Here is a 21,122-nt window from a genome sequence, read left to right on the forward strand (position 1 = left end):
GGAAACACTATGCTTTGCCTCAAACCTGTTGCTCTCCAAGCAAGCAAGCAGCAAGAGAAGGGTGCATAGCCCTTATGCTTTTGTGGTTTTTTTTAAGGAAACAAAGCAGCACCCATGGCCTCCAGGGCTTCTTGCAGAGCATAGGTACGCCCCAGGCTGCACTCTCTCTCCAGTTCCAGACTGTAAAACTGAGGCTGCAATTCTTTGGAAAGCAGGAGATAAACATCCATTTTCACTATCTCTAGTGCACTCAGCAAAGATAAAAGATGTAATTCACATATAGGTATTTGTTTGTATGGCCCAAATTTTATGGAGATGGTATTAGCAGGGTTAGAGTTTATCTTCCCTTCTAAGCATGTAACTCTGCTCAGGTATGAAACAGAAAGTGCTGGTGAGAGAGACGGCACCTTGGCCCAGTCCAGGTACAGAGGGAAAGGCTGAAGTGTTGCAGTGCTGTCATAACCCTGTACTTCAAAAGCTCCAAAAATTCCAGGTCCACAAACTGGGCTCTTTAAATCCCCTCGGGACTACCCTATGAAAAAGATCACTGAAGCAATTCCGGTCCCTCAGATTTCTGTCCTGCATTACATATCGTATGGCTTCGTGTCCTCTGTCAGCTCAGCCATGGCAGGGACGGGGAAAACGCCGTTTGTCGGAGGGAAGCCGGGACTCGCCCACCCGCCTCCCGCAGGCTGCGGGTAACGGCCAAGGGCGACGCGGGCACGGCAGGCCTGCCGCCCGCCCGACGGGGCCTGCCGCGGGCGCGTCCCGCTCCTCGCTCCTCCCCTCACGGATGCACCTGCCGGATCAGGCTACCCGGCACCGGCGCTCAGCGGCGCTGGCCCGCCCCCGCCCCCACCCAGCTCCGAGCGGACGCGCGAGGCACCCCGCACCCCGGCGCAGCGGGCGCGCCGCGCCCCCCCCCCGCAGGCCCCCGACGCCCTCAGCGCCCCTGACACGCGCCACTGAAGGGCTGAGGAGGCGGAGCGAGACGCCGCGGGGGCGGGGTGCGCCCCTCGGCGGCCAATGGGAAGCCACCAGCCGCCGCCCTGCAGCCAATAGTGGCTCGGAAAGCCGCCTCGCGGCTCTCCCCTACGGGCTGCAGAGGAATGCCGGCAGCTCCGCCGACGGCGACCCTCCTCGTCGCGCTTGAGACGACTTCCCCCCTCCTCCCGCCGCGTTGCTTTACGGCACCCGGCCTCCCCCTCGCCATCTCCCCGGGCTCGGAGCCCAGGCGGAGAGAGGCGGGGCCGCCGAGGCCAATAGGCGCCGGCAGCGCCGTGGTGACGGAGGGGGCGGTGGCGCGGGCGCTGCCGTAAAGCGGGCGCCGGGCGGCGGCGCGGGGGAGTTGTCACCCGTGCCGGTGGTGGCAGCGCGCGAGGCGGGTGGGCTGGGCGCTCCCTGCCGCCGAGGGCCGCCATGGCGGGGGCGCTGGGCCGAAAGGCAGTGGACTATGTGCGCAGCAAGGAGTTCAGGGACTACCTGATGAGGTGAGCGCGGGACGGGGGTCGGCGCTTGCCGCCGCGCCCGCCTCTGCTCCGGGCGGCCGCCGCTCTGGCGGCGGGACGGGACCGGCGCCGCTTCCCCGCGGCCTCGGGGAGCCTGAGGCGGCGGCGGCCGGGCGGCGCCGTTTAACCTCTGCCGAGCTCGCCCTCACCGGCGGGGGGTCCGGGAGGGAGCGGGCGCCCGTCGGGCGAGGGAGGAGCCGTGCGGAGGGGGGCGGCGGGGGCGCGGGGCCCGCCGTGCCGTCGCGGCGCCGGTGCAGCCCTCGGCGCGCCCGTCCTCACCCCGGCTGGCGGCGCATGCTGGCGCTGTCAGGCTCCCGCCCGCCCCGCCCCGGTGAAACCGGCCTTGACCTTGAAGCGACGCGGTTTGAAACTGCCGCGGCAGCCGCGCTGCCCCGTGACCTCCTGTCCCCGGCTGTGGGGCCCCGCGGCTCCTCCCGGCGCGGAGCGGCCCCGGGGGGCGCCGGGCGGAGGCGGCGGCAAGGGCACGGGGAGCTTTGCCCGGCGGTGGGTGGCAGCGAGCCTGGTGGTAGATGCGGCTCTGAGAGCGGTTATTTAAAGCTCTGAGTGTGTGTTAATAGGTGCTGTTTTTCAGAGGCTTGTTAGAGCCCCGGTTTCACGGGAGTGTGGCGTAGGTCACCTCCCAGACAGCTCGGTGCTTGTGTCACGCTGCGGGCTGTGTGCTGTGGCCAGGGGCATGGCATCCTGGACTGAAATCACAAGAACCTCTTTTAAAGATACAGTTGGGGCATGCTTGCTTGCTTCAATCTGGTTGAGCTGCTGTGCAGGAACAGTCTCAAGCAGGCTGAAGTTTCTTTGGCTGACAAGCAGTTTGACAAAACCAAACAAATAAAACCGGGCTTTTCTAATAAAGGTGGTTGAGCAAGCAAGTTGCTTGCTGTTCTACCTACATCTATTGCAACTGATGTTTGATGTTGAGCAAGCATGTAGGAGGACATCTGTTTATCTGAGAAACTTAGTCTTGGTTAAAGTAGCAGGGGATGGTGTAAGCCTGCGTGGAAGAGGAACTGTAACAAAAAGGCTCAATATGCAGAAGAGTTTGGCTGGCAGTTGCAATGTCAGGCTCCACAGAAACAGTGGATCAAAAAGATGAGTCAAATATGAGAACATCCTTGAAACAAAATGAAGAAAGGCAGGAGCAGGCTTCTACGTGGATTCCTTTTGAAAGTTTTGATGGTACAGTGTAAGCTTGCTAAATGCATTTTAATGTTCACATTTAGCTGATTACACCAAAATTCATGTGAAGCATGTAAATGGCCAGTCAAACAGGGGACTGCTTCATAATTAGAAAAAACAATAAAAATCTGGAAGAAGGAGCAGCAGCTTCCTAATACTGCCACAGTTACTTACTAGAAGTGCCAGTTTCCAAAGACTGAAAAGGTAGCTGAAGTGAACCTTTTCAGATGCATTTCATCCTAGTTCTAGTCTTGAAATGACCTATATAAATAAATCTGTATTGCAAAAAGGAGCATTCCACAGGATTCTACCATTGTAAGAGTTCTGCCTTGTTATGTGCAAAGACACCTGAGTAATTTGTACTTCTGTTACTGGGTGTGTCATGAAGGGCTCAAGGCAGTTGCTCCATCTGGTGTGGCCTTTCAGCATTGTTTCTTGCTTACTAGGAGACAAGTGTCTAAGTTGTTGGCTATGTTGAGTTTAAAACTTAAATAAGTCAGTAAAAGACTGTACTCAGTCTTCTCCATAGGAGAAATGGAGTGTATATATTTTAGAGCTGTTACCTCTTTACATTCCTTCCATTCCTTCCTGAAGGCTCTTGCTTCCCCAGACTACAGGACTCTGTCCTGAAGAAAATTCCCTTCTTGCCTTGCTCACAGAGCAAGAGTTTCCTCCAAGCTCTGAGACTGTGGTATCTGTTATAAAAATCAGCATCTAATCACTGCAGTGAAGCAAGGCTTTTATGAATGTGAAGCTTGTTTGTGGGAAAGGATGACTTGAGATACTGTTTGTGATACCAGTGTTGTGCTTTAAATTGCCTGACTCTAAATAGAATAGCTGGTTATCTAAAGCAGTGAAATTGAGTGTGCTGTTATTGTGGCTTGGGGTGGTCAACACTGCAGACATCTATCAGAATAAGTAGCTTCATAACTTGAAAACATGAAAGCAAGAATAATGAATGCGTACTGCTTTTCTCAGGTGGATATATCTGGCATTTGAATTGCGTTACATCATGGGTTAGCTTTTGAATCTTGCATGAAGAAACAAGATAAACTGCTTTTTAAAACTGTCATTAATAATTAATTGTTCTGCCAGTTTTACATCTGGCTTCTCTCAAGTGGTGATTAATGGGGATCACAATGACTGTAAATCATGTGAATTTACCCTTACCATGTCTTAATGCTTTAAAGTAAGCATAGTAAGACTAAGCTGTAGGTAGAATTTTGCTGCTTGTCAAATGAAGCAGTAATGTTAATTTAAAACTAGCTGATAAGCTTATGAAAGCTTGGTAGCTCTTATGTATTGTGAACTTGAAGTTGTGGGTTTTTTCTATAGATCCTAAAAATGTCAGCTGTCACTAAAGTTGTATTATCTAAGCCAGTAATAGTAGGCAACTGAGTCGTCTTTTTATCCTAATGATTTAAAGCAGCGTCTTCTGGAAATCATCCGGTAAAAGAGCTTTCCTCTCCTTTTGAGAGAGGAGACCTAAAAGCCACTCTGCACAGGTTTCTACCATAGGACGGTGCCAGAGCTTAAATTAGTTCAGTAACAAATCTTAAGGAGTCCCAAAATTTTTTGGTAAAAGAATGAGCATGGAGATCATAATTTTCTGGGGGACTTCTCTATCTCTTCCTGATGACTCAGCAGTAATGCAAACCTAGTGGCTGTTAGTGTAGATGGCTTTGAAATAGATAGTTCATTCCTTGTAAAGCTTGAGCACTTATGTTGACTTAAGCTGTCCAGGACCTTTCTTTTAGTGGAAATGAACTTTAGAAAGAGTTAGTGGCAGTAATATAACTAAATTTAGCTGATCTGCAGTTCTCATTAGTAAGTCTTTAAACACAAGGACATTAGGACTTTAAAAAAAAGAAAAGTCCTGTACTGGGTTATGCTGGAAACTTTAGGATGTGGTGCCTGCTGTCACCACCTTGTATGCTCTGACAACTGAACAATCTAACCCTTTTGCGGAAGGGTACCCTTTCCACTTAGGGGATGGTAGTGTGGGGGAAACAAGTGCTGACAGTTCATCTATATTTGCAGAATGTTCTCTGATGTATTAATATCCTCATTGCCAGTATGAGGAAAATACATGCAAAACCTTTGGAAAAATAAATCTTTTTCCCAGTATAGCCCTTTTGGGATGGATTGTGGTAGCAATATAAGGTATTGATCAGCTGATGTCTAGAAACCTAGAAAGCAGACACACAGAAACTGAGTGAGTAAATCCAACAACTGTTGTTCATAGTTCTGGAGACATTAGTACTAAGTGTTCCCTTTGTCAAGGGATTGAATGAGTTCTTGGAAATGAAGTCTTGGAACAGAGTCACTTCTTCAGGAATACATGCATGTACTTGCTGCAGTATCCTCACTGTTGGATGTGGTGCATTTGGTGCAGCTGCAGAGCTTTGGGGCTGGATGCCTGCTTCTGGAAGAGTCTATATGACCTTGATCTGCCCTCTTCTAGGAGTATAATAACTGTTCCAGTCTCATGTGAATGTGAGGACAACCTTGCGAGACCTCAGCCAGGGCTGCCTACTCTGTTAAAATAGCATCAGTCAGATTCTATTTTAGGCTTTCACTTGCCTGAAAACAACTTTCACTTTAGAAGTGAAGGCTGACTTCTGTTGGCACAAAAACATTGTATCATGAGATATGAACTTGTTCAGGTAAAGTTTTATGAAAAAATTGAAGTGTGCACTTGTCTTGCAAACTTCAATGAACTTGCTGCAGTTCACTTAAGAAAGCAAAAAACAAGTGGTTAGACTAGTCAAGGACACCTTAACAAAGGATCTTGAACCACCCTATGGCTTACAACAAAGACTTGCTGAAATGCACATCTAGTGTGATTTCCTAAGTAGACCTGACTGTTCCCTTAACACAGCTATTTGTAAAACACTAATCTAAGAAGATGCAAAACAGCGTGAAGGAAGTGACTGTGACAAAGCGTTCTGCAGCTTGGGGCAGCTATAGGCTTTATATTATTAGCAGGTTTCTTATAAGTAGTAATTCAGAACTGAGTCATATCAGTAGCTTTGTTAGAAAGAGGATGTTTAAAAGTTCTGAGGCATTTTAAAAGGTATAGTAGCAAACAATCTTGAATATATGCTGTAGTCAAGCTTTTGTGCATAGATCATTAAGTTATTACATAAATTGGTACCTAGACAATCACTTACATGAACTCCATACATGACCCAAGTGTAGTTGCATGTTAAATACCTGAAAGTGTGTTAAAGCTCATGTCTGGTACAGCCATCGTTGGCCTGAGCTTAGTGACAGTATGATCTCTGGCAATGTTTGGTTTGACCTACTTGTGTAGGTAGGTATAAAAAGAATTCCAAGTGACTTCTTCAAAGCTTCCACAGAGGAATTGTAGCTGTTCAGCTTTGTTGTGACAAACCTTGATGGCTTTTTGGCATCCTTTTAAACTAGTTGGGGTGGGATCTTGAATGCTTTGAAGTCTATGGGGGGTGAATGTCTTCCACAGACCACAATGGGATTTTATCTTTCTAGGAAAAAGATACTTGAGCAGCAAATACTTGTAAGAATGACAGCTCTTGAGGGGAAATGGGATTATTTTTTTTTAATACTGTTACATTAAGCAAGGTTAATGCTGGGGCAGTTTCCTGATTTCTACCTATGCTGTTTGTGGTACCTTTCTCTCTTTGTTGATTATGAAAGAAAGTAACACTTTTTTTTTTTCTGCTTTCTTCCATGTGCTTCTTGAATGGAAAATAATGATGGCCCACTCAAACAGTACGGTAAGAAAATGGAGGGGGCTCCCAGTTTCATGTTCACCCTAATTTCAGTAACTTGCAGTCTTTTTGCCTGAGCACTGTTATGACCTTGCCCGCATTTGATAAGCGTGCTGCAGACTTCCAGGAATGATGCACTAGTAATGCAAGTCTGAGGTTAAGGTCTCCTAAAGTAATTGCTACAAAATTAAAGGGGTTTCATTTTTTTTCCATACTCCTTGCGAAGGAGATGAGATCAATCTGGAGCCACTCTTCTATATAGCAACAATACAGGTACATAACTAAACTACCTGGATTATTTTTAACCAGCTTTGTCAGACAATAAATGGTACCATATAACTCTCACTACAGACTCTTTCCTTCAGCCTTTAAGTTTGCTCCTGAAACTGGGAGAGGGTTTTTTATGTTGTGAATCATAATGTTATGGAAGACTTGCTCTCCTACACAGACCAAAGACAAACTGTATAGGTGTAGTTCAGTTTCTGTGTGTGGAAACTTTAAAGCGCAGCCTGCCTGGAGGCACTTAACACTGGATAACCATCTCAGGTGACAAGGTTCCCAATCTGCCTCCCTGGTCAACAGAGGAGTTGTCTTGCTGTTTTACTGTGCAGATCATGGTTGTGACTAGATGTTTGTTTCTGGTGCTCTTATTGTCCTTTAAAACTATTTAAATAGCTACATTAAAGCCTATAAAATAACACCTGTGCTGCTGACTTAGTTTTCTGTCAGTGTTGTGTTGCAAGATATCTTGTAAGTGGTGCTATAGGTACATTTTTTTACACTAGCTATCTAACCATAGCTGTACACATGCAATCTTCTCAGTTATGCTATGTTACCTCTCATGTGCCTGAAAGACTTTAACCATTACAGATGTCAGTTTTCCTATCTGTAGGAATGTAGTAAAATGCACTTACTGCACTCTTCAAAATACTCTTATTATGAATCTGAGTTTGGATTAATGCATGTTCTGTAGACACTTACTGAAATACTATGTTGTTTTGCATATTGCACTAAGGTTAAAATGTCAAAACTGTGTGTGCAAATTAAACTCACTTTTTTCTATACTTTTTTTATAGTTAAGTTTCTTACATTGCAACCCAAATCTGCAGGAAGCAAGTGTGGCTTTTAACCTCACTGTTCTGTTACAAGCTAGTATCCAGACTACAAGAGAAGTCTTGGAATTAATGTTGCAAGAAACTTAAATATCCTCTGACAATTGCAAATAATTGTAATATCTGCAGTGTTAGGGGAAGTGTCAGGAGAATGGATAGTTGGTATCTGCAAAGCTTTTTCTTACAAGGTGCACCTCTTGCCATATCTGGCTAAGTTATTTTGAGCATGGTTTGTTTCCCATTAGAAGATGACTGTGGAAACAATTCTACTGAAGCTGTTACTTGTAACAGTAGTGGAAATTGGACTTAAGACACTATTTTTTCTCAGTTCGGAGTCTTTTAGATAATACCCATCAAACTGAGCTCTTGTCAGTTTTTCGAAGTTGATTCTTTGTTTTTTGTCTCAGTTTTTCTCTCTGTGTACATACATACCTGTAGCTAACTGCTCTACTGCCATATCTGTCTAATCACTGAGCTTTAGGTAGTCACTGAGTGGTTCAAGCAATTGTAGTTGAAGCTTTAGGTAACAATTTGGTTTGGTTGCAGGGCCCTGCTCTTTCAAAGAGAAGATGTAAGCACTTGGAAGAATATGCTGGCTGAGTGTTTCTTAACACTCAGCATAACATCGAAACAGTTCATTTCTTCACTTCAGCAAATCCTTGTGTTTTCATTACATTTTTGTGGAGCCTTATTTGAAAGAGGTGAATGCTAATTCTCTGCATAGAAGTGGGATATAAATCAAGGTTATTATACGACTATACCAATCAGACTGCTGAATGATGGCTGAGGGATAATTACACAAAGCTGGATTTCAATGGCCTTAGAGTAGTTCCTCTCCAGTCTGCAAGAAGATTAAGAGTGGGTGGTTCTTTGTTCCCTCCTGAAGACTAGATCCTGCTAAAAGGAGGGTTTAGTTTTTCTCTCTTGCATCAAAAGTAGTCCCTGTCTTGGAATTTTACCCTTGACCCTGTCCTCTGAAGCTTTGTGTAGCTAAGGAAAACTATAGGAACACTGCAGGAGGACCATGTTTCTGTGTAACTTCATTTTCTTTTTCCTTCACAGCACTTTTGGGGACCAGTTGCCAACTGGGGACTTCCTGTTGCTGCTATTAATGACATGAAGAAATCGCCAGAAATCATTAGTGGCCGAATGACATTTGGTAAGACCCAAGACAAATTTTTCATCAGTACACTGACTACAGAATACAGATTCTGTCTGTTGAGCGGTGATCTGTTACTAGTTGCCTGCAAACACATGATCAAAGCAGATATCAAGAGGCCGCTTAAAAACTGAAGTGCTGAGACATTGCAGAGCTCTTTCAGAGAGCTTTCCAGTAACTTTTGTTGGGGGGAGAGGTAGGTGGATCTTAAGTCTTACCAGTTTTGATCACTAGATTCCCTCTTAAAATATCATTCTTTTAGTACCTTATACTACTGCACACACTAGTTCAGAATGTATCTCTTTACCCAATGTTATTCTTCATAGAAAGAACAATGATGCTTTGTGGTCAGTGCAAGACAAATACCAACCCTGAGAAAGCAAAGAAATGGTAATGCTTGGTCTGCAGGGTGCAAAAAGCAGCTGAGGGAGATTAACTCCTTGCAAACAGTTGCCTGTGAGAGGCTAGTGTGACTCTTAGAAAAGTGTATTTCTTCTTAAATGCATAAGCGATACTTTTTCCACCTTTTTTGGAACATGTGTAGCCTTTGCCTAGATGTCTGTCCTTATGTTCAAATTCTTCTCTAGGATCATAAATCTGCTAGGTTTAATAGCATAATTTTGGCATTATGTCTCTTCCTTAGCTCAGTTAATAACTTAATTCTGAGTAATTCTTCTTCCCCAAAGCAAAATACTTCAGGTTAAGAAAATTTGTAGCCTCCTGTTCACTAGGTTCTGCTTAGCGTAATTCAGTCTCTTAATTAGCTTCCTCTGGATGGAAGACCAGTTTAAATAGTCTCTGGTATAACAACTGTTTTGTAAATAACATTTTGGTGGCAGCTACCCAGCTCAGCAAAGTCGAGGCACTTTTTTTAATTTTTAAAAGTATATACATGGTGATATGTGTACAATATTTTTTTTCAATCTTCTAGGTTCTGTACTTTAAAAAAGACTGTTGTCCCTGAATACTTAATTTCCAATTATTTCTTTTCTTTAAGACTCTCAGAACTTTGTGAAACTGGTGACTTTTTGAGTTGTAATTTCCTATATTTAAATGCAGTTATAGTGGGAGAGTAGATTAAAATTGTTTCTCATCTTGCTGAAAAACAAGTAACAAAGCTTTATGGTTCTGAATGGCCTTGATTTCCTGAGGATGGAAAGCTCCTTCTCTTAAAGTCCATTTTAAAATGTTCCCAGCAAGAACTGTGTTTAAGTAATAGAGTATTTTTTAAAATTCTGTCATAGAAATTGTCAGAATAATTGTGTAGGACAAGCCTTGTCTCATTGAGATTGACTCTTACTCTCTGGTTGAGATAGTTTAGGTAATAAACGAAAAAGATTTCGGTTGCATCACAGGAAAGTCTGAGGAAAAGGAGTTTTTGTGGAAAGCCGCAGCCCTGCAAATTTATTGTGTAGCAAAAGTGAACAATTTAGTGTGTTTTCCTGCATGGATTCCTCAAGTAGACATGCTTGTAGGACTACTGGGAAACTCAAAGTTGTGAGGAGTGTTCTGCTTGTCATTACATTCTACTAGTATGAAAATTATGGCTCCACAAAATGCAGATATTAAAAGTCTACTAACAATATCATGTTTTGCAGCACTGTGTTGTTACTCCTTGACTTTCATGAGATTTGCCTACAAAGTGCAGCCAAGGAACTGGCTTCTTTTTGCATGCCACTTGACTAATGAAGTTGCACAACTTATTCAAGGAGGACGACTGATCAAATACAGGCAAGTCACGCTTTTAAAAAGGGCAAGTCATAAACTGATGGCTCTTGGAGTACTCTGTTAGTGCCTTTTAACTGTGGTGCAAACCTCTGTGTGGTTTCTGGAGTCATTTAACTTCATTTTGCAAACATATTAACAGGCTTGTTGTCAGTAGGCTGAACTATGATACCTTGCTTTGCACCTCCCCTAAACTGAGGGGTGCACACAGAAAAGGCTGAAAACCCTTATGGTCACGGATGTAGGCAGGGTTATCAGCATCTGCTGGCTATTTTGGGGTGTGTTTCATGTATTAAGTCTACATGTGTCTGTCTCTAATTCCTGAGACAGAAACATCTATTAAACTGTGAAGGGATTGTATATCTGAAAGAGAAATCAAGCAAAACCTCTCTAAGCTGGCTGTTCTATATATGGGATGAATTTAACTGAGTGTGACTGGGGAACAGGCTGCAGGCAGTCTCATGTCCTTCATTGTGTAGCAAGTAGTGCAGACACTGCCCCAAGCAGTCCTGATGAGTCAGGATTATGGCTTTTCCCTCTTCTGCTCCAAGAAATCCATGTGAAGCAATGGGAGAATGAAGCCTCCTGAACTATAACTTAAAAAAAAAAAGGGGGGGGAGGGGCGGGGAAAACCAAACCTGAGCAAAACTGCAAGTGGACCAGCCTTTGCATACATAACTGGCCAAATGTTCTTCATTCCTGAAGTTCTGCTATAAGTACAGATATTTTTTTTTTATAGCAATTGCAGTTCAGTATTCACTCTTACAAAAGTTGTTCTTCTCTTGGCAGGATGGAGAAAAAGAACTAAACATCTAACTTGAAATAAGCCAAGGAATGTGTTCAACCTGAATTACAACCAAGGAAGACTTGCCATCTACAGTTGCTGTGACAATTACAACGTGGGGATAAAACAGAAAAACTTACTATGAATATGACCCCACAAAGAATCCTTCTACTAATTTTTTTTTATCTTGCCTTTTAAAAAGTACTATTCGGCAATGTAAACCATTGCATTTAAAGTCTTGCAGCCTTACAGGTCCATAATAACTACCCTTTTAATAAAGAGTTAGTCATCCAAATAACAAGCAATATTTGAAAACCAACTTTTTTATCTAACAGTCTACAAAAGTGGCCCATGATGGTTTGACAAAACTTGTTTCTCAAATCACTATGAACAGAGGTCAGTGAACAGAACTGTAGGTGGTATCATTGTTCTGTGTATTAACATACTCTTAAAAGCCATTTAACTTGGGTGCATTCATTCCTGTTCTATTTTTAACTTAAGCAGTGGCTTGCTATTCTACAAGAACAAATGTGTAGATAGGCAGCCTGGAAGTAACCAGCTATTCCTCTTCCCTTACTGCATGCCTTGTCTCAGTAAAGAGACTTCATTAGCATACACTTTTATGTCGCACATTATTTAAAGAAGACTTGGAAAAGCAAAAGCATAGCACTGAATGAAGGAAGGCGATGAAGTCTAATACTCTTCTTTAAGAAGTTCTAAATGGCTTTTATTTTTTTCCAACTGTTTGAGTTGCTCTAGATTTATGTAATCCTTATACAGGCAAAAACTTGTCTGGAGTCTAAGATCTGAAGGACACAAGGTGCCTTTCAGTAGTTTTTGACTTCATTGGGAGAGTGTTTTCCTGCATGACCTGCCTGAAAGTTACGTTGCTGTAAAGATAGAGATGACAAAGAATGTATGTGATGGGTTTTATTTCAGTGCAGTGGTTTTGAACAATAAACATGTTGCAAATGGCAATAAATCCCTTCAACATTTTTGAAAAGTTTTGTTTGTCGTATTGTGATACTGCATCCTAAAGTTAAATTTTAGTATGGAATGTCATTTTATTACTCTAACAGCATGAAGTAAAAACAGACTGGAAAAGTAAATGGTATTCACCTGTGTATGTACTGAGTTTAGGCAAGTGTCCTCTGGAGCCTCATACCCTGCACTTCCTCCAAGGAAAAAGGGATGTGGATACTTGACTGAGAAGTATTCCTGCTGTGATAGGCAGGGTTGAATTCAGGACTCTCACTATGCAGGTGAGTAAATACTACATACTGTTTTCTAGCAATTACAAGATAGTCAGTTAAAAACTTGCTTTAATCCTAGGTTGATGCTATGATCCAAATCATATGATAGCTACATTTTGTAATGGGCATAGAAGAAACGGGCTTGTAGGGTATGTCCTGCTGGATGGGTAAAGCTAGTACTGACTGCTACTCGTTGCTTTAGTTAGTGTGTAAAGCTGCCCCTTCAGTACTGCTCTCTTGTCACAAAAGTAGTCATCTTCTCTTCCCCTTCTCACCCATCTCCTGCAACGGAAGAAGCATTAGGCCTTTGTGTAAATGATACAAGCGGATAAGGATAACTGATATCTTAGCACCTTATAGTATGTTATCTTATTTCTGGAGAGAAAATAATTGACAGGTGAGTATGAACTTCCTAGGTATGAAATGTAGTGTTTTAGGCTGCTCTTGGGTAAAGTGTGCAATACATGGAATATTCTAGCCTCACATGGTGCTTTGCTCACTATTATCTGCTGATTGTTTTAACTTCCCTACCTAGAGAATACCATTTACATGAGTCTATCTTCTCTCATTTTCCTGCTAGCTGCCTGCACCATGTTTTCTGGTGTATTTTTGTCTACCTTTCTTTTTTTCTTCCCCCTGTCAGTTCACTGTGACAAGGCTTAAGTTCTTTTCATACTGGAGTAGTGCATGAGTGGGTTGCAGGTAAGAAGTGGGCTCTAACTTGCTTTGATTAGGCATTTAAACCAGTGGTGCTTCCTGCAAGCCATACTGGCTTCTACAAAAAAGGGAAAGGGTGGAGGAAAGGATCCTTCCTGACACTTGAAGGAACAGGGCCCAGTCTGGGATGGGGCACTGGAGCGTGGGGTGGATGTTCCGCAGCCTGTCTGCCCAGTGACAAAAATTTATATGGGCAGTGCCACTGAGTAGCTTGTGACCTGTATGCTGTCCATTATTTATCAAGCCATTTGCATACCATTTCTATGTTTAAATAATGGTGTGTGGGGAGCCTTAACAAATGAATTATTGCAATAAACGTATGGTTAATTCACAGCCTCTTACTCTGGTACAAAATACCAAGACACATTGGTGCATGACCGTTTTGGGATGGTGCTGTTTGGGATAATCCAAAAAAGAACATTTTAGAATAAACTGTAGATATACCTTAATGGAGCTAGTGGCTTCCTTTTATTTTTTTTTTTGTTTTCCTCTCTCCTTATTTGCCACACACCACTAGCATTGGATAAAAGAATGGGACATATGCCAGCTTCACTGATTAATAATAATCAAAAATTACCGCTCAGTATTTACATTTGATTCATAAGATTATAGGACTTGTCTCCACATGCTGTTATTCTGGAATACCTATTTAGTTTTAATTTCACAGCTTGCTTTAGTCCTCGTAACTTTCAATAGTGGCTTATGTCATGCCATTAGAAACCTGTGCTGCTCTGATCCTACATGCTGTCCTGTGCGTACTGCTCCTGTTCCACCAGGTAAGGCTGGGAACCACATGGCTGTTCTTGTTTTGCTGCAGTGGCTGTTGCTGCAGTGTCAGCTGCTGTTTTCTTTCATGCTTTCAGACAGAAAAGAATTTCTTGCCTTTCTGAGCAAGTGCTGCTAGACTACCGCCAAGGAATGCGACACCCTTAGGAATTCAAGTGGGAGACAGTACCAGCTAAGCTCTCGGTCTCCGTCATTTCCCCCTTTCTCCCCAGTTTGAACTTGAAATCTCTTGACCCACTTCTTCAGGAGCAGACTTAGACCATAATTTACTACAACATTAAAATAGCTCCCAATCTCTTCTGCAGGTAACAAGAGTAAGTGTCCTTGATCTGGAAGCTTGCTGATTTATCGTTCAGATGTGGAGGTCATTTTGTAGCAGGGTAATGGACAGAAAACATTGATGATAATTGTGGGGTTAGAAGAGAAGAAACATCTTACAAGGCTTCTTTAATGAGTGTAGTAACAGCTGCCTATAGTGAATTCAGCCTCTCATAATTGTCTCGGGTATAATCATTTCCGCTAATACGGCTATGTATGATATATGCTTTTTTTTAATTTTGTTTCTATGACTTCTGTATGAAGAAGTGAACTTTCCCTACTGTAAAACCTGCAGAAAACTCTTGGCCATGGTACTGCAAATACAGCCTGCCAGCTCTCGGAGAAAACACAATCTTAGTAAAAAGTAGTTCTCCATGCAAAGCACAATCGTGCTGTCTAAGCAAGGACAGCAGTGTAGAGAACTGGGAGGGAAAGGGGACCAAAAAAAAGTCTTTTAAGTTTGCAGATTGAGAGAAGGCAGCAAGAAAGGGGGAGTTTGCCCCTTGGGACCAGGAGAGGTTTTGATGTTAGAAGTAATGTGTTCAGAAAAAACAATCCCGGATTAGGACAGAGTGGTCTTCCAGCTACTCCAGCACTTTCCCTGTGTTCTTGCATTAACACTGATACAAACTGTATTGTGGCCCAACTAATATATAGGGCATCAAGTGCATTTACTTACACTGGAAACGCACATAGTTGATGTGAATCTGTATTATGCTGCCACAGGCGCAGATGTGTTATTGTGGTACGTGCCAGTCATAAGAAAGTGAAGGGAGTCAAGAAGAGCAGGAATAAAAAGATGACAGAGAAGAACAATATAAAACCTACTAGTGTGTTGTATTCATTGCTGGGCTTAGCACAAAGCCCTTTGTGAATATGGCCTGTTCCTTCATGCAGTGTGACAGACTACCAACAACATAAAATGGCACTACAGGAAAGATTGACAAGCACAGTTCCCAGCGCTCGGGTTTCCAGCCTGTGTCTCACAGGATACTCTGATCCTCTCTGCATTTGGGGCAGAACAGTGCTAACTGCGTAATGTTGTATGTCTGCGGTTCTGTTTCTATAGAGCTAGAGTAATTTCTGCTGTCAGCTTGTGCAGATGTTAAAAAGTTTATTCTGGTTGAATAAGACATTGCTGCAAGTTTCACCATCTTTGTAAAGCAGAAAAGCAAGCAGTTTGGTGTAAAATGAGGCAACTTCTTTATTAATAAATTGTAGAGAAGTCTGTTTCTCCACATCCGATCCTTTTCTGCTTTTGTTGATCTAATAGCTGCCAGTGCATTGCATTCAGTCACTGTGGTAACCACTTACAAATAACCAATGTCCACAGAATCAACCCAATAGCAACCACAAGGCAGAAATACTGGCTTCCTGGATAACCTGCTCGGAGTGTCATCACTGAGGTCCTGCTCCTTCAAGATCATCACCTCTATCACATGGCCTAACCCTGACCACGATATTGTTCTCTTCCTACTTTTTCTCCTCTTCCCTTTCTTCCCACCTTTTTTACCAGTAGGTTTTGAGTAACTATGGCAACAGGCCTGGGAATTTGGAGCTTACTCATTTTGTCTGAAATCTGGGTCATTGTCTTCCTCATTAAGTGAAACTACTCTATGGGGATAACTGACCCAAACTTGGCCCTTGCTGCAAGAGAAGGCAGCACTTGCAAGTACTTAGTGTAATGGCTGTACTTGGTCCACTGTATAGAAAACTGTGAAGGTACAAAGCAAGCCACTTGTAGTTTTGAAAGTATTTAATAATTTTTTGAAAGCATTTAACCCATAAGTTACACTGGGGAGTATGATGCTGTAATTGACGATGATTTATAGGTTTGTTGGAACAGTCTCACGTCATGCTTGTTGTCCTAGGATATGTATTAACTGAATGGATGCCTTCTTGGAGTGGTATTGAGTGGTGTAAATGATACTGGTAGCCTGTCTCATTCTTTGAAGAGGACATGTGGTGTTGAGAAATCTTAAAGCTGTCTCCTGGCAGGACAAGATATTAATCTCCTCTAGTTTGTCACGCTGCACCCTTCCTGGATCTGAGATCACGGCTTAAACACAGAAAGATCTCCAGTTTCTGACTTGTAGCAATGCCAAGGGAATAGTGAGACTATCTCAAACATTCCTCTTTTACACATTTGGATATACCATGTCTCCTTGCCCCTGGGATTACTTAAAATCTTAAAACAATTACTGTATTTGTTCAAGGGGAAGCCATGCAAAGCAATAATTACAAGGTATTTTTGTATGCGCTTGATGTTAGGGGTCACCTGGAAGCAAAGCACAAAGCACAAAGCTGGCAGTGTGACTGGTAACTTCTCTAATACTTTGTGTTTCTTGGACTGTAAATTGGTAAATGTCAGCATTGTGTCTCAGCAGGATTATTGTTAGCAACAGGAACAGGTTCAAAGATTTGGCAGGGCACCCGATATTATATGTATTAGTTAACCAAGTCTCTGTGATACCCGATCTGGGCATACGATGCCACAGAGGGAGATGAGCTCACAAGGCTGGCTGTTACTTCCTTGCTTGTGTGGCGTTAGCCGCGATCAGCCGGCTAAAGGCCAATTTACCTTTCCCTCCAAAGCTTTGTAGTAGGTCACGGTGTTACTGTGAACCACAAACACACCTAGCTACTGGGTGCCTGCCAGGCACTCCAGGAAACAGCTCTTATTTCTGTAGTTGGTTTTTGTGTACCTCAGCTCCCTACATCAGAGACCTACAAGTGAGATCACTTTCCGTCTCTGAAGAAGGGATGACTAAATCTAGAATGGTTTGAGTCACAATAGAAACAATTACCATGATGCTGTACAAAGCTGCCAAGTGTGTGCTCTGCCTGGTGCGCCTGTGACTCTGGGTGATGTGCAGGAAGCCTCAAACAAATTACAAGTGATGTTGTTTCCTGAGCTAAGGCATAATTCTGCTTCCTTGCTCCTTGTGTCTGGTTCACCATTGCCTGTCGCTGTCAGCGATGCAGACTTGTTGGAGGGTCATAACCGCATTTTCAGGAGCATGGGATCTTTTCAAAAGACACAAGGGGCTTTCGTCCACACTGGTGAGCTCCCTTCCTTTCAGGGGGCTTCAGAAGCTGCTGCTCTGTTTAATGTGAGATACTTGCACCCAGCAGCAGGATTGAGGTTGGGTCTTACCCAGTAGAATGGGCAAATCCCTGAAGCACCTCTATTTTCAGTTTTCTACCATGCTCCCGGTGGGACTCCATAAGAGATCCTTTACTTAGCATTCCTTATGTGCTAGTTTTGTCTGGGATAGAGTTAATTTTCTTCAGAGTAGCCTGTACAGGACTGGCTATGTTTTGGATTTGTGCTGGAAACAGTGTTGGTAATGCAGAGGTGTTTTCCTTACTGCTGAAGGGGCCCACCCAGAGCCAAGCACTTTTCTGCCTCTCAGCCCACCCCACCAGTGAGTGGGCTGGGGGGGGACACAGCTGGGACAGCTGATCCCCACTGACTCAAGGGATAGTCCATGCCATATGATGTCATGCTCAGTATATAAAGCTGGGGGAAGAAGGAAGGAGAGGATGTTCGAGTGACGGTGTTTGTCTTAACCTCACACATGATGGAGCCCAGGTTTCCTGGAGGTGGCTGAACACCTGCCTGCCAGTGGGAAGGAGCGAATTCCCTGTTTTGCTTTGCTTGTCCGTGTGGCTTTTGCTTTGCTTGTTAAACTGTCTTCATCTCAACCCACGAGTTTCCTCACTTTTACCCTTCTGTTTCTCTCCCCCATCCCACCAGGGGGAAGTGAGCAAGCAGCTGACTGGTGCCTAGTTGCTGGCTGGTGCCTAGTTGCTGGCTGGGGTTAAACCATGACAACTTGTAATCCCTGGCTTTTACCTTTCAGCAACATTCATTCAAATATTCCATTTCCAAAGGTGAAGAATGCAAAGGTGAGGAGGGATATGGGACATTAGAGCCCTAAAGTGTTACAAAGGCAATCACAGAACTCTTATTTTTAAGGAGTAATGTTTTACAGGTTTGCAGCTGATAAAGCTATGAGACTGAAGGGTACAGACACTGCTTTATATGTATTAAAACTTTGCCATTGACTTCATCAATTCAGCAACTTGGCTGAATTCATGCATTTTTCAGGAAGCAACATTACTTGGCAGATTTTCTTGCTAGCTTCAAATTTAGATGTGGATACGTGCAAACTAGTGAGGTCAAGAATCGGTGAAATCTGTAAGAGCAGACCACACCACACCACACCTTAGGAATACAGAAGTAAACAGGCTGGCAAACCATAATGCCCTCATCATGAAACCAGAGATTAGCTCCAAGTGTGGTATGTTTGTCAGCTAAAGGCAAAATGATACTTTGTTTTGACTATTTTGAGTTGTGTTCAGAAAAAGAACTTGAACTTTTTAGACAAGCAGAACAATTTTTTGATCCCACCACCTTATCAACCAAAATTCACCAGTACAGAAATATTGAACAACATAGGCCTTCTGAACTGCCTGTTTTTCATGGCAAGGTAAATGGCAGTCTCGTGGTATTTCGTGATAGTGCAGAGAATTAAGAGAATTTCTGTTGACCAGAGGAAATAGGAAAAAATAGATTTGGGGTGACTGTGCCAACCTGCTGCTCAAGAAAATGGCAGGGAAGCAAACAAAGCCCTTTGCCTCATTCAGGAGTGAAGCGGCTGTGGGTGCCAGCCAGGCAGCGCAGCCCGGGCAGCTGGGAGGTGCAAGCCAGCCCCCTGCACTGCTCCCGGCTCAGGCCGCCACGTTTGTGCTGCTCTTCTCTGCTTTACAGCAGCCAGACTGTGCCCTTCCTCACACGGAAGCAAAACCACAGCTTCAGCTTGCTCTCTGCCAGGTGCTTACGTGTCTGTATTCCCTGTACAACCAGAAAGCCACCAGTAATCCAAGGCAGAGCCCAACACTCCTGCATAAAGTCATGCAGGCCAGAAGGGTAGACCCAGATTTAAATTGTAGCTATTTATAGCTATCTGTAAACTGGGGGGAAAAAAACAAAAACCAAAAATAACTTTTAAAAATTGTTTTTATATTTTGCTCTCAGATATGCTTCGGAATTGAGATGCATTTGTAACAAATCACTGGCAATACTTCAATGCCATCACTTTTGAGGGCTACTTCTGGGCTGTCTGGACCTAATCTCCTATCTTTCCATTGCTTGAAGTAGCAGTCCTATCATGCTCACTATACATAGATTTTTGTAAAAGTAAAGAGAAGTTACATATAAAGGCTGGTCCTACATTTGATTTAGAAGAATTAATGGTGAGGTTTCTCACCCTAATTCACCAGACTGAAACTTTGGTGTCTGGTGTAACCTAGTCATCTATGTTTCCTCTACAGTCACCAGAGAGCAGAAGGCAATCTCTCCCTTACTAAAATAACTGCCTTAGATGAGAAGAACTTCCCCCTGAAAGTGCCACTCTCTCTCCATGGACTGTAACAATACAGAAAATCACTCTAAATTTTAGGCTTAATTTTTTTGGCTGCATCTAGTTAAAGTTAATAAAAGAAATAAAAATTAAAGCCTTGAAGAAGGTGGCTGTGATTTTGAAAACCCAACAACTGCTTGTTGGAGGCAGCACAGGAGACATGCTACTGTTACAAAAGCCTTGAACAGATGATCAGGTGGAATCTAATGCCTGCTTGGATGTCTCTGAGTCCTGGGGTTGCCATGAGGGCGAGTCTAGAGGTGAATGTTCTCTCTGGCATCAAGCCAGCTCCCCACGCCTGAATCTTGCAGAAGACTTTTGTGAAGGCACAATCAGCAGCACCTCTCTGGCCTGCTCCCCACCACACCCTACCTCAGTAATTCCTGGTATTAGCATGGCAGCATCCAACTTGAACAAACAGGTACTGCCTTTCTACGGATGAGTAGGAGGGGAGGGGGTCCTGCGCCTGAGGCTTCTTCTGACTGTGCGTTACCACCTTGAAGATGAAACATGGCACCTTGAGTAGTCACTTGGGTTGGGGCTTTGTGAGAAGACTATGGAGATACAGAATGGCTTGCACAGCTTTGGTTTTAGTAGGGAGTCCAAAGAATTAATCTGCGGGTTGTCTGTTGCTTGGGAGGACATGGGGAGGAGGCTGCCATGCTCTGACACTTTTGTTGTCATGCCATTTCCAGTAGAAGCATGAGCCCACAGCATTTCTGTGGAACAGAGGAACTAGCAAAAGTAAACTGTGGGTAATTTTTGCCATCCATCTGTTCAAGCAAATAGCAGTGAGGCAAGCAAAACCCTTAGCATTATGCAGCCATGACGCAAAGTACACTGGATGCTGTATTAAAAAGGTCTCACTGACCTCCCTGAGAGGCACCTGAAGCACCAGTAGGTTTTCTGTCCTCCATTCAGTGCAAAACCAAAAAAGCTAGTTTCTGCTCCCACCAGCTAATACCAGCTCTGCTTCCCTGCCCCCTGTATCCAAATGCCTTGAGCTTCTAGCTATTCTGCTACTGCAGAACTAAACAGGCTGTAGGGGAGAGAGCTTCCTGGGGTTCAAGCTGTATGGATGTAGCCTGCCAGGCCCTGGTGGGCTGAATACTTCAAAGCTTCATTTCCCCTGTTCCTCACAGGCAGAAGTCAGGGCAGGGATGGGTCTGTCCTAGTGCTCCCGCTGTTCTGCAGAAAATTTTGCTCCCGGGAAGCTGGGGGCGTGCAGTTGTAAGCCACAGACTGCCTTGGTTCCTCCTCCAGGGTAGGCAGGCATGCTTTCCTCTATTCTGTGGGGTCCCCTGATGAAGAAGAGAGGCCCCAGGGAGGCAAGAGGAGAGAGAAAGGACCCCATCAATATAGTCACTGGCACGATCCTCCAGGAA

General features: G+C 43.9%; 1 protein-coding gene across 1 annotated transcript; it reads left to right on the top strand.

The window, feature by feature from the left end:
• The first annotated feature begins 1,332 nt into the window (after positions 1 to 1,332).
• On the top strand, positions 1,333 to 12,237 carry MPC1 (mitochondrial pyruvate carrier 1). Its single transcript, XM_055714509.1, has 5 exons — positions 1,333 to 1,490; positions 6,457 to 6,460; positions 8,629 to 8,725; positions 10,324 to 10,456; positions 11,240 to 12,237. The coding sequence occupies exons 1-5, from the start codon at positions 1,420 to 1,422 to the stop codon at positions 11,256 to 11,258; spliced, it is 324 nt and encodes a 107-aa protein (XP_055570484.1). The 5' UTR covers positions 1,333 to 1,419; the 3' UTR covers positions 11,259 to 12,237.
• Positions 12,238 to 21,122: the final 8,885 nt, after the last annotated feature.

The sequence above is a fragment of the Falco cherrug genome, chromosome 6, assembly GCF_023634085.1.
Source record: "Falco cherrug isolate bFalChe1 chromosome 6, bFalChe1.pri, whole genome shotgun sequence".
Taxonomy (NCBI): domain Eukaryota; kingdom Metazoa; phylum Chordata; class Aves; order Falconiformes; family Falconidae; genus Falco; species Falco cherrug.